Raw genomic sequence first — 13,381 nt, forward strand, 5'->3', positions numbered from 1 at the left:
TTACTTATTTGAATATGTTCTCCCAGCCATGTACACGATTGGAAACATGGCAGCAAAGTGTGTTTGTCACCAGAGATTTTAGAGAATATTACTATTCAACTATTTACCCATTTAATAACCAGACCTTCATACAAACTTGCTCTGCTGAATTCTTAACGCACAAGCGAACGTGCTGCTATGTGCTGTCATATGCAGATAGAACGCCCACAAGCGAGCAGCATTTAACCGCTTGCTAGTGAACACTAGCTGCTACTCGCATCACTCTTACTCGTTGCATAACTGTAGTCATATAGTGAAAATAAATCCCACCTATTCATTTGCGTAATTAGCATATTGCAATGTACGTGCGCGTAGGATTTGGTCCCATTCCAAGTTCCTACGCATGTCGAGGACGGAGCGACGCACTTGTAGGCTAAGTATCCGTAGACGTCGAAGCCCCCTGCGCGCACACATTACCTATTCGTGCAAGATCTCTTGATCTCCACACTGTAGCGATGGGTCTCACGGAAAGGCTGACGCGAGGAGCATGTACAGGACTAGTAACGTTGTGCCTGGAGTTTGAAACGAGATGGGCTTCTATAATCACACAGACCCATTAGCCTATTAGTTATCAATGGGATCCGGCTGGCATTCACCTACATTATTATTTGTGAAAGGGCAAATCAATGGTCTTGGTGCAGATATTTTATAATTAACCTGGTAATCAGGGTTGTAAGTATAGGCAAAGCCTATAGGAAAATAGTAGGCTATATTCTTCCCAAACAGTGCAGACTATAGACAGCAAGTAGGCTGATTTAACCTTTATTTGATTAAAAACATTATTTTAGGTACATTATTGGGGCGGCAGAGTAGCCTAGTGGTTAGAGCGTTGGACTAGGAGCCGGAAGGTTCAAACCCCCGAGCTGACAAGGTACAAATCTGTCCTTCTGCCCCTGAACAGGCAGTTAACACAAACGCATCATATGCTACAGGTCAGGCTATGAAGCAAATCCTCACCACATCATTAATAACATCACATTTTTTAAGAATTGGCAAGTGAAGCCAATGTCTTCAAAGTCGCATGCGCATACCAGCAACAATGTCACCTTCTCGCCCTCGCTGTTAACGTGTGCGTTTTAATGGCCTCATTGCGAGGCCTATCACATTTATCAGAACAATAAGACCTATTTTGAATTATGAAGATACATTTAAAAGCTAAGCTTAAAATTACATTTAAAAAACATAGCCTACCCATGCGTTAATTTCACATTGTATCATGGTTCCCACCCTAAACTGCGATAAAACTTTGGCCTAAAGAATAAATCGTAGCCTACATAAATCATGATAAATAGCTGCGATGTTATTAATTAGCAGAATAATAAATATTATCTAACACCACGGTGTCATTGGAAAATGACTTGAATTTGCCCTTTAAAAGTCCCCAAGTGTTCCATTAAACTTTATTTAATGGACATGGCTAAGATTTGAACCTTAACCTAGGATATTTATTTAGCCTCGCCAATCTGTTCGACCGTCTGCATATCCATCATCCCCAAATTCTCGCGATATATAGCCCAGATATATTAGGCGGGATGGGGGCGCTTCCTCCACTTGGAGGGGCGTTGGGTTTCTTTGAGGGTGTCTTGGTGAGGACTGTCTGGAACATTTAGGGTCTGACCTCTACTCCACGAGGAGGAACTTGAAAACATGTCGGACGCGGTGGTTAGCTTCATTAAGGACTTTTTGGCCGGTGGCATTGCTGCTGCCATCTCCAAGACAGCTGTTGCTCCAATTGAGAGAGTAAAGTTGTTGCTCCAGGTAAGCCTAAGTGAGAATAATTTTTTTCAGTCTCAGTCATAAAGTTACCATATTATTGGTTATCCATTGAGTGCGCAGAAGTCACACTTTGAGAGTTAGATTGTAATAAAATTAGATACATTTCGCAAATGCAATTCCTGCAGACAGACATGCGAAAAACGCTTTGGAGACGTTTCTTACGCACGTGACTTGTAGCTGTCCAAGGTGCTATAGAGCTTTCTAATTGGATTCGATAGGACTCAGGAGTTGGCCTTTCGTTCACCGAATCATATGAAACCGAATCATATGAATTTCAGGTCATTAAAGAAAAAGTACTATTTTTGAATAACAAGTTAATTTATTTGATGTGTTTATATTTTTTGTGTTGATTTCAAGTACACGTAATGTTATGTTTCGATTTAATAGGATCATAATTAATTACGCCAAAATATCGATAATCGTTTGGATATAAGAGCAGCGATATTTTGTTTAGGCCTAGGCTACAGCTAAATTTATCCAGACGCATGCAACCCAATACGCACAGACCGTGCTCAAGTGACATGAAGCAATGGCCAGTGTACAACAGCGCTGAGAATAGCTGATTATAACAGAAATTGCACACATGCATTCGTACAAACCCGTGATTATTATTGAATTAAAGTGAATTAGGAATTTGTCCCAACAACAAACTCAATATTTTTAGGCTCTTGCTATAAGATAAACCTCAGTTGCTAAATACAAAGTAGGCCTAAAGCACAATGAGAAAATCCGATTGACATGCTTTTTTTTGCTTACTGAATTGAGGATAAATGTAACAATTATTTGTCTTCTGTTGTTCTGCTCTCCAGGTCCAACATGCCAGCCAACAAATCACAAAGGAAATGCAGTACAAAGGGATCATGGACTGCGTCAGGAGGATTCCCAAGGAGCAAGGCTTTATCTCCTTCTGGAGAGGCAACCTGGCCAATGTGATCCGTTACTTCCCCACCCAAGCCCTCAACTTTGCTTTCAAGGACAAGTACAAGAAGATCTTCCTTGGAGGAGTGGACCAGAAGACACAGTTCTGGCGTTGGTTCGCCGGTAACCTGGCATCTGGTGGCGCGGCAGGTGCCACCTCTCTTTGCTTCGTTTACCCACTTGACTTCGCCAGAACCAGGCTTGCGGCCGACATCGGAAAAAGCGGAGCCGAGAGAGAGTTCAGCGGTCTTGGCAGCTGTCTCAGCAAAATCTACAAAGCCGACGGTATCAAGGGTCTGTACCAGGGATTCAACGTGTCTGTCCAGGGCATCATCATCTACAGAGCTGCTTACTTCGGAGTCTACGACACAGCCAAGGGTGAGGAGCATGAGCTAAAGTCAAATCATAAATCTAAGTAGCTGTTTGCAATTGGGACGTTGTTAAAAGTCGTGTATTTTACAAAGAAATAGGCGCAGAATCCCAATTATGTTGCTCTACGTCATCTTCTAGGTATGCTGCCCGACCCCAAGAACACGCACATCTTCGTCAGCTGGATGATTGCCCAGAGCGTCACCGCAGCCGCCGGTATCATTTCATACCCCTTTGACACCGTCAGACGTCGTATGATGATGCAGTCAGGACGCAAATCAGGTGAGCCAGTTGTAAGCCTACTCGTTGATTCATATCAATGATTGGCCTACTGTAACTGATCCATGGAAATATTCCATTGGTTTTATGGACGCGCACATTACGCTTGGCAAAAGTAATTGAGTTTCCTACAGTAGGCCTATATATCGCATTTTAATGATCAATGTGTCAAATTCAATAGCGGACATCATGTACACTGGCACAATCGACTGCTGGAAGAAGATTGCCAAGAACGAGGGAGGAAAAGCCTTCTTCAAGGGGGCCTGGTCCAACGTGATCCGAGGCATGGGCGGTGCCTTCGTCTTGGTGCTCTACGACGAGATCAAAAAGTACACATAAGCATTCACAACTCCTTAAGGAAACCCTTCACCACGTCTTAATTGTATCATATAATGATAACAGCTTGGGTGAATTATCGGGGTAGATGTGTATTCTATTGAGCCAGCCCAGGAGTTGGTTGCTAGTTATCCTTCTCGCCAGTGTATTTGGTCAAGTGAGCAACGCACCGACTCTGAAACCTGTATACATCTTACCCAAGATGTACAACAACAAAAAACACCTCCAGGTCTACCAGTTGACTGTCAAACTGGTGCAGAAAAGTTTTTTTTTCAATTGAATTACATGCCTACTGCAAACAGATTGCATCCACTTTTCTCAGTTCTTTCTCTCATAGTAAGCAAAAGGAATGTACTCTTCACAGCAGCTGCTGTCTACCAAGGACCTTATGTTCCTGTGTTGTGTATCTCATGTGTCCCACAATAAACATTATTTTAATAAGAATAAAGATGAAAAATACCTACTAAGCCCTCTGCTTTGGTGCATTCCTTTGTCATTCATATTTGTTTTATTGAAATATTGTAATGTATACAATATATAACATAATATAGAGTATAACATAACAATAGGTCAAAACATTTAGGTAAGGTTTACTAGTTCCAGGCTCTGACTTGGGCTATTATAGGGTTAGAAATATCCATCCCATTTCCTTGGGCTTCTATAGAGATCCTTCTATTGGGAGCCAACCTAGATGGGAATCATATAGCACAGTGTCTCATTAGCTGCCATACTTCATAGTCTGTTATGTATGTAACAGATGCAATACAAATCCAATATTACTCTCATTTTCTCAAATATCAGGTTTTACCAGTCTATACATACACATTCCTATAAATGTTGGGTGAAGGGGTGACATAAATACAAAAAATATACAAATGTATTACTTTTCATTTGCTAACCATCATAAACCAATTTATTTGAGTAAGCTTATAGTACTAATTAATTACAACTACTGATTAAGTATTTTCCTTGTTTTGTTCTCTTATGCCTTATATCAATCAAATATATTTATTAAGCCCTTCTTACATCGTCTGATGTAAGCATGGTGGCTAGGAAAAACTCCCTAGAAAGGCCAGAACCTAGTAAGAAACCCAGAGAGGAACCAGGCTATGAGGGGTGGCCAGTCCTCTTCTGGCTGTGCCGAGTGGAGATAACAGAACATGGCTAAGATGTGCTGGGCCAGTCATCCCTGGCAGCTAGCATGTCGCTCACTTGTTGGACTTCTGACCATAACACAGCCAATCACTGGCCTATATCCCCTGCCACTGTTGTAGCCATTGTGTGTGTGCGTGTGACATTATGTCATTGTGGGGGATAATTATTCATATCCACAACATGCCAGATATGCTGTCCGCTAAGTGTGTCTGCATTGGCAGTCTTTGTTGCCATGTGGGTGCTATGCGGCTAACTGGCCTACAAAAGACAGCTGCCACAAGTGGGAAAGTCCTGCGGACATTGTTTGAGCTCCTTTGACCACGGACAGACATGAGTGGTGCGGCAACAAGCAGCTTTATTGGAAAACATCAAGAAATTTGCACAGGATCACAATAAATAAAAAAATATGACTAATTCTCCCATGATATTCTAAAAAAGCTTTACTAGTACACAAATATCTCTCTCATTATTCATCATAATGTAACACAACAATAACAGAAACATTGATGAAAAGTTCCACTTGAACAAATTTCACAAGAGGGGAAATACAGCATGGCATACTTAGTACTTCCTCTATTCACTAAGCATATTGATAGGCACCACCTGTCACGTTCTGACCTTAGTTCTTTTATTTAGGTCTTTGTTTTAGTATGGTCAGGGCGTGAGTTGGGTGGGTTGTCTATGTTCGTTTTTCTATGTTGGTTTTTGAGGTTGGCCTGGTATGGTTCTCAATCAGAGGCAGGTGTCGTTAGTTGTCTCTGATTGAGAATCATACTTCGGTAGCCTTTTTCCACCTGTGTTGAGTGGGTGTTTATTTTCTGTTCTGTGTTTGTATTTCACCATTCAGGACTGTTTTCGTTTCGTTCTCGTTTCTTTTTGTTGTTTTTGTGCAAGTATTCGTTTTCATTAAAAGAGACTATGAATACTTACCACCACTCTCTCCCAACGACGAGCGTTACACCACCTGCTAAGCTGACAAAATTATATATATATTTATTTTTATTATACCTGAACCATATTAGCTACCGGTCAAACATTTAAGAACACCTACTCATTCAAGGCTTTTTCTTTATTTTTTACTATTTTCTACATTGTAGAATAATAGTGAAGAAATCAAAACTATGAAATAACACATATGGAATCATGTAGTAACCAAAAAATGGAATGCATTTCAATTAACAGGTGTGCCTTCTTAAAAGTTAATTTGTGGAATTGCTTTCCTTCTTAATACATTTGAGCCAGTCAGTTCTGTTTTGACAAGACATAGCCAGGCTATATCTTCCATTACAACAGAAGTACAGTTCACAATACTTTATAGCAGCTAGAGTTGGTCCTGGGTAGCAATAGTGACACAGTTTTATGAGAACGGTTGTATAACGGCAACACAATATCATTCTTACATCATATAGGACTGGTTTCCCACACCAACTTAAACGTACTCCTGGACTAAAAAGTATTCTCCAAGGAAAAATAAATGAATTGAAAGTTCAATTGAAAGTTCTTCAAGGCTTATTCTACATCTGGGAAACAGCCAATCAGTGTCAGATCCCTTTATTTACGAGTATTGTGTGCTAAAACAGAATCACTGGACAAGTGCATGATCAGAGCACAATGGAGATTTAGTTTCGACAAAGTGTGACCACTTTCCGGCTTCGCACCTCTCTGACACAGATCCTTCATTGTGTGGGACACTCCTAACAAACTCAACTTAACCATCTGGGGGAAGAATGTCAAACTGACCTTGGATCAGTGTTTAGGGGCAAGTATTGCCTTATTGGTAAGGTCTTGGAAGAGGTGGGGAGTTGGGGAATGGTGCTCCTCCCTGAGCACAGCTCTCAGGACCAGGTTGCCCGGGACGCTGCCGCACTGGCATGCCTGGGTAGGGGTGTGGCGGTGATAGCGATGGCATATGATGCCCTGGCACTGTGGTGGTGGTTGGTACTGCCAGGCCTGGGGATCTTTCCTGAAGAAACAACAAGACAACAGGGGTCAATACTATCACGAATACATTAATACACCCACTAATACATTGGGGAGGCAGGGTAGCCTAGTGGTTAGAGTGTTGGACTAGTAACCGGAAGGTTGCAAGTTCAAACCCCAGAGCTGACAAGGTACAAATCTGTTGTTCTGCTCCTGAACAGGCAGTTAACCCACTGTTCCTAGGCCATCATTGAAAATAACTTGCCTAGGTAAATAAAGGTAAAAATACATATTACTATACTACACAAATTATGTACTACCTTCTCCCAAATTGAACTCCCTCAATGTAAAAAGATATGGGCCATGTACATTTGAGTACTACATCACAATTGATGTTTGTGAGCTAAATATAATCCATGGGGGAAAAAACAAACAAAAACAGCTGTGAGCAATTGTTATAATTTTGTGCACTTTAAATACGGATAGATCACTCAAAAACTATATTTTAATATTTGTTCATATAAAATGGTGCATATCAGCAGCCACTTTCAGTACTGAGCAAAAACAGTGATGCTGATGTATGATACTGAAAATTCAGGCACAATAGAATCTCCAATCTGTTTGAGAGCATTTTTTTTACTCTCAAAATATTAAATGAGCAAGAAATACATGTCATTGTTGCAATAGTTTGTGGGAAAGTGGGAAACACACACAGAGTACACCAAACATTAGGAACACCTTACTAATATATTGAGTTGCACCCCCCCCTTGCACTCAGAACAGCCTCAATTCGTCGGGGCATGGACTCTACAAGGTGTCAAAAGCGTTCCACGGGGATGCTAGTCCATGTTGACGCCAATGCTACATTCAGTTGTGTCAAGTTGGCTGGATGTCCTTTGGGTGGTGGACCATTGATACACACAGGAAACAGCTGAGCATGAAAAATCCACCCGTTTTGCAGTTCTTGACACAAACCGATGCGCCTGGCACATACCCTGTTCAAAGGCACTTAAATCTTTTGTCTTGCCCATTCACCCTCTGAATGGCACACATACACAATCCATGTCTCAATTGTCTCAAGGCTTAAAAGTAATTCTTTAACCTGTCTCTTACCCTTCATTTATACTGATTGAAGTGGATTTTTACAAGTGACATAAAAAAAGTAACCTTTATTTAACTAGGCAAGTCAGTTAAGAACAAATTATTATTTACAATGATGGTCTAACCCGGCCAAACCTGGAAGACGCTGGGCCAATTCTGCGCCACCCTAAGAGACTCCCAATCACGGCCGGATGTGATACAGCCTGGATTTGAACCAGGGACTGTAGTGACGCCTCTTGCACTGAGATGCAGTGCCACTTGAGAGCTCAAAATAAGGGATCATAGCTTTCACCTGGATTCACATGGTCAGTCTGTCATGGAAAGAGCAGGTGTTCTGTTTTGTATACTCAGTGTATACTATCATCCAAAGTTGGCATGTTGAATCATTTTGCCATACTAAACTATTTTACAATGTGCAAATTTCCCTAATGTGGCCTCTTTGTGTTACTACCTCACACAAGCTTGCATTTTCATCTCCCACCATCTGGGAAAATTACATTAAAAAAAAACTCAGATTGGTGATGTTAATATAAAACTATATAGTCATCAAGATCAAGACACTAAATCGATTGCTTTAAACAGATTCAAATCTTCGGTTTGGTACCGTTGTGAAATTCAAACTCAAATGGCAAGGGAAAATAGGAGTGCTCTCTTTATAAAAGCCCCTGTTCACAGCTAATTGTCCCAGTTCCATTGATTTCCATGCAATATTGACGCACTATTGATTACAGTAGAACAAGCTAATCAATTTCAGTCTGGAGTGACTGCTTCGTAAATGTTGACGCGTGCGTAGGGCTGTTACGGTGACCGTATTACCGACACACACCATAAAGGTGACTGAGTGAACGTGACGCTGCTGATGGTCTTTAGTAGCCAACCAAATTTGCTAATGGCCTGGTACTCAGCACTCAATTGTCACTCTAATTACTCTGACATCAATGGAAATGTGATCAAAAATCGAATCAAACACTTCATGAGAGCCCATGATCTCATATTGCACAACATTTCTATAGGCTATGCAATTGCGTGAGAAAACAGAGTGATGGCATCTATTAAAAGAGGAGGATCCCATCATCTTTCTACAGGCTACTATATTTATTTCTCAACTTTCCTAATATTAAGCACGTTGCTTCTCTTTACAACAGGAGTATAGCCTACCTGGCTGCCATGAAAATGAACCACAGGAAAAGCCTCCATTCGCTATTTAAGAGCATAGTATTTTTTCTCCTGCCCCTGTTTTGAGATAAGTGCATGATAATGGTCCATTCTATATCAAATCAAAATATTATTTAGTATATGTAAAGACAAGATTAAATCTGTCTGTTGGGTGACAATATTAGCCTCACTTGTGAATTATATATTATCACTTGTGAATGATGCCCAGAAAGAAACAATGCATAACTTTTTGTTGCTACTTTTTCAAATCATAATCGCAAACCTCATGTAGGGCTATATGTTTTGATACGTTTTGTATCACAACTAAAGTGGCCAAATAACTTTTTTAAATGTATGCACAATAATCTGCTTCACAACGGGTGTAGAGCCTAACTGGCATACATACGCAGCATGTGAGTTTGAAGTTTGGGGTTTCTTTGCAGTCACTTTTGATAATGGTGTTATCCCGCTAATGGAACATTCACGTTTATAGCCTACTGTTGTGCGCATTGCTGCACTTATAATGTGACAAAATAGCCTAATAGGTTATCAACATTTTAAGCTAAATGTTCTGATCAGTTGCATCAGCCTCATTGCATAAAACAGTTTTTGAGATGCTAGTGGTTGTATTCATTTGGAATCGATCAAATCCCACAACAGTCCCAGACTATGTTTAGAATATTTATATCTCACACAGAATAGGTAAACTTTTGTACTATTGGGGCAGCCCAGCCTCACATCCAATTCGCGCATATATGTACAAAATGTATTTCAGCAGATTTCGTGCGTTTTTTGTGCATTTTTGTGTGGTTCAATTCGTTCGAAAATACACGAATTTATGTGCTACTTAATTCGTGCGAAAAGACACGAATTTAACCAGTAGGCACACAAGCCTTTGCAACAACCATATACGCGACTATACCTTACCCTAACCTTAACCCTAACCATTCTACTAACTATACCTAACTCCAACTGGACCTAACCCTAACCCCCACCCTACGGACAGACGAATCTTTAACCCAACCAATGGGTCAATCTACAAGTGGGCAACCATGGGGCCCACAACTTTGGCCGGCCGCGCCCGGACCCCTCCGACCTACGCCCATATGTGTGGAGTGCACCCCCTCCCTTCCACCCTCCGGTTTCCACGTGTCAGAGATGGAAGTGGATCAACCGACTCAAAACTAGAAACCAAACTCATAGGCTGCACTATGCTTTCCACATCCGTTGACAAGCGGACCTAGACATCATGACCACACCACTCGATATGGACACACGGCAACCAACCGAGGACCAAACCTGCATAAGGTGCGCAACTCAAGGGATTTTGCCTGATCCTACATCGAGTTTAAGAACAAAATTAAATATAAACTATCGCGTCTATATGGTTGTTGAAAAGGCTTGTGGTTAAACGTGTGTCTTTTCGCACGAATTAAGAAGCACATAAATTCGTGTCAATTTGTGTTTTTTCGCACGAATTAAGAAGCACATAAATTCGTGTCTTTTCTCACGAATTAAGGCAGAAAAACGCACGAAATTTGCTGAAATGCATTTTGTACATATATGCACGAATTGATTGTGAGACTGTGTTGACTGGGGATAGTAGATTGATATAGGCTAGTGCTTTTGCTGTCCGTTAATCCTAATCATCTTGTTTGCTGGCAAAAAGTAAATGTGGACAGTTCTTCCAATATTTTCAATATGCGCCTCGGAATTGGATAAGGACTCACGCATTTGCGTCCCTGATGTGTCTGTTTTCACTTGTAGTCTGTAAGAAAGACCCGATCACGTGACAGAGAGCCATGTGAGTGAGAGATGCTTCGAAGCAAGCAGCATGCAGGGAGAAGGGAATTATAATTATAACGGCCACTGGCTGCAAATGGCATGGATTTTTTAGGAGGCATTACAGCCAAACAAAGGGGATGCCGCTGGGAAATTCGAGGCATTATCAAGTGCTTGTCAAATTGTGAATGAGAGAGAGACTGATGAAGCCTGCACAAAAAAACTAAGCAGAGTTCATGCCTTTCATGCAACTTTCTATCATGCAGCCTTAGAATGCATTAAAAATCAAAACATATCATAACTAAAGTTACATAAATAACTCTAAATGAAGCATATATGAGTACCTGTTTCTTTGTTAACCTATCAACACAGAATAGCCACATGTGCTCACTCCCTCAAATCGTTTGGAGAAATTAACCTTTCTATTTTATTCAATTGCATTCTTCATACTATACAATAATGCCATGGAATTCTAAGAAAATCTCATCTGCTAAATGAACTAGTGTAGCCAACAGCATTATGGCATAGCCAGCTCAGTACCTAACATAAGGACAACTCACAGTATGCTATTCTGTTCTTCTAAAACAGACTACATTTTCTCCATATCATGTTTCTTTAGACCTGTCTAAAATAAATAATGAATTTATTGTGAAGGTTTAGGCTATACTACATGGATTTATTAGACTTTTTAAAATGTAGATGTTCCAAAGGTCTGCATCAGTGGCTTGTAAGCCAGAAGATGCGGAAACCAGAAGATGCTAAATGTGTTTATGTTAATAGACGGTCAATTACAGTGAGACTGGCAGTTATTTGCTTGACAATCACCGGCTGACGAAATGTTGTGACGGCCACAACCATATGTATGTGTAGTTACTAATTTACCAATATACAAGTAATCTGAACACAAGTGTGACACGTGTGTATACAGTAGGGAGTAATTTTTATGTTTTGGTCTTCAAAATATCACAACTTATGTTAGCATATTATTTATGAATTTGGACATGTAAAACCGGTGTTTTTGACACTCGGCTACAGTATAAATAATACATGACAACAGGAAGCAGCAACAGTATAATTTTCAACTTATGTTTTAGGAATATAAATATAAATGTTAACATCATTTTTCAACATGATTCTACTTCATCATGTAAAAAAATTGTGAAAATAAGTTTGTCCTGGCTACAGTGGAAGTGCTCAGTACCTATGATCTCGCAAACATGACATGCTAAAAAAAAAGATTATTTACAGTGGACTAAATACCAAAAGACATTTTGAGTAAAGTGATCCTTTAAAATAAAATAAATAAAATATGCAAATTCAGTCTCTCTTAAGGAATGACAGAAATAAGTATGGTCTTAGTGCTTCTACACCTGCATTGCTTGCTGTTTGGGGTTTTAGGCTGGGTTTCTGTACAGCACTTTGAGATATCAGCTGATGTACGAAGGGCTATATAAATACATTTGATTTGATTTGATCTTAGGGCTATTGAGAGCTATTGAGCATCAGTTCTTCAGAGAGGTTACCTGCTGACGTTCTGCTGGAGGTCCGTTCCATATTGGAGGGCGATCTGTCTATGGCAGAGAGCGCGGTGGCGATGCCCAGGTATCCGGCATGGCACTGGTAGTCTGCCAGCTGCTCTGCCCTCTTCATGCCCCGGGTGGGCCTCACTGACTCTAGCCTCAGCATGAAAGCCTGGTGAGAAAGGGTGATAACAATTTATGTGAAGGGTACCTGTATAATGTCTTTCTAAGACAGAGAAGAATGGGAGAAACTCCCAAAATACAGGTGTCCCAAGGTTGTAGCTTCATACCCAAGAAGTCTCAAGGCTGTAATCGCTGCCAAAGGTGCTTTAACAAAGTACTGACTAAAGGGTCTGAATACTAATGTAAATATTATATATATATATTTCCTTTGTCATTTTGAAGTATTATGTGTAGATTGATGAGGACTTTGAATTTTTTTAATACATTTTAGAATAAGGCTGTTACGTAACAAAATGTGGAAAGAGTCATGGTGTCCAAAAATGGATATAGCAACTGTTGATTGCCCCTTTCCAAGGCAAACTCAGCGAAATGATGTTGCCACGAGCAGATGAGCCAGGACACCAAAACAGCGGAGAAGTTGATCTTCGCGCTTTTGCGCTCTTGGTTGATGCGGAAATAGATCCACAATGCTGTTTACTTTCTGCATCTACGTCATATCGCTGACTCTACCTTTAACACATGATTTACAAAAGATAACGGTATCTCGATTTGTGACAGTCGCAAAGTATGTGCTGGTAGTTGGGTAAAAACACAACATATGTACATTAACTGTGAACACAGTTATGTCTACTGCACAGCTTTTGTATGTGTGTGAGTGAGAGAAAGAGAGAGTACTAATTCAACTTATGTTGCGCAGTAGTTCATTCAGAGATGGATTTGGTTAAATCCGGTAAATAAACATGAGCATGCAGATGAGGTTCTATGATGTCATAGATCCCACATCGACCCCCACACCCCTTTTCCATTCCTTGTTATATTACACGAGAGCAACCCTTTGCTCCTCTCCC

At 40.5% G+C, this 13,381-nt stretch overlaps 2 protein-coding genes across 2 annotated transcripts; one reads left to right on the plus strand and one right to left on the minus strand.

Moving 5' to 3' along the window:
- Positions 1-1,576: 1,576 nt before the first annotated feature.
- Positions 1,577-4,186, plus strand: LOC109894212 (ADP/ATP translocase 2-like). Its single transcript, XM_020487508.2, has 4 exons — positions 1,577-1,797; positions 2,625-3,111; positions 3,244-3,384; positions 3,563-4,186. Exons 1-4 carry the CDS (start codon positions 1,687-1,689, stop codon positions 3,718-3,720), a joined length of 897 nt encoding a protein of 298 aa, XP_020343097.1. The 5' UTR covers positions 1,577-1,686; the 3' UTR covers positions 3,721-4,186.
- Positions 4,187-6,064: 1,878 nt separating this feature from the next.
- LOC116374651 (cilia- and flagella-associated protein 97-like) lies at positions 6,065-13,020 on the minus strand. Its single transcript, XM_031828232.1, has 3 exons — positions 13,012-13,020; positions 12,354-12,522; positions 6,065-6,835 (listed from the first exon to the last, which is right to left on the minus strand). Exons 1-3 carry the CDS (start codon positions 13,018-13,020, stop codon positions 6,708-6,710), a joined length of 306 nt encoding a protein of 101 aa, XP_031684092.1. The 3' UTR covers positions 6,065-6,707.
- Between the last annotated feature and the right edge of the window lie 361 nt (positions 13,021-13,381).

Source organism: Oncorhynchus kisutch, linkage group LG7, assembly GCF_002021735.2.
Source record: "Oncorhynchus kisutch isolate 150728-3 linkage group LG7, Okis_V2, whole genome shotgun sequence".
Taxonomy (NCBI): Eukaryota; Metazoa; Chordata; class Actinopteri; order Salmoniformes; family Salmonidae; genus Oncorhynchus; species Oncorhynchus kisutch.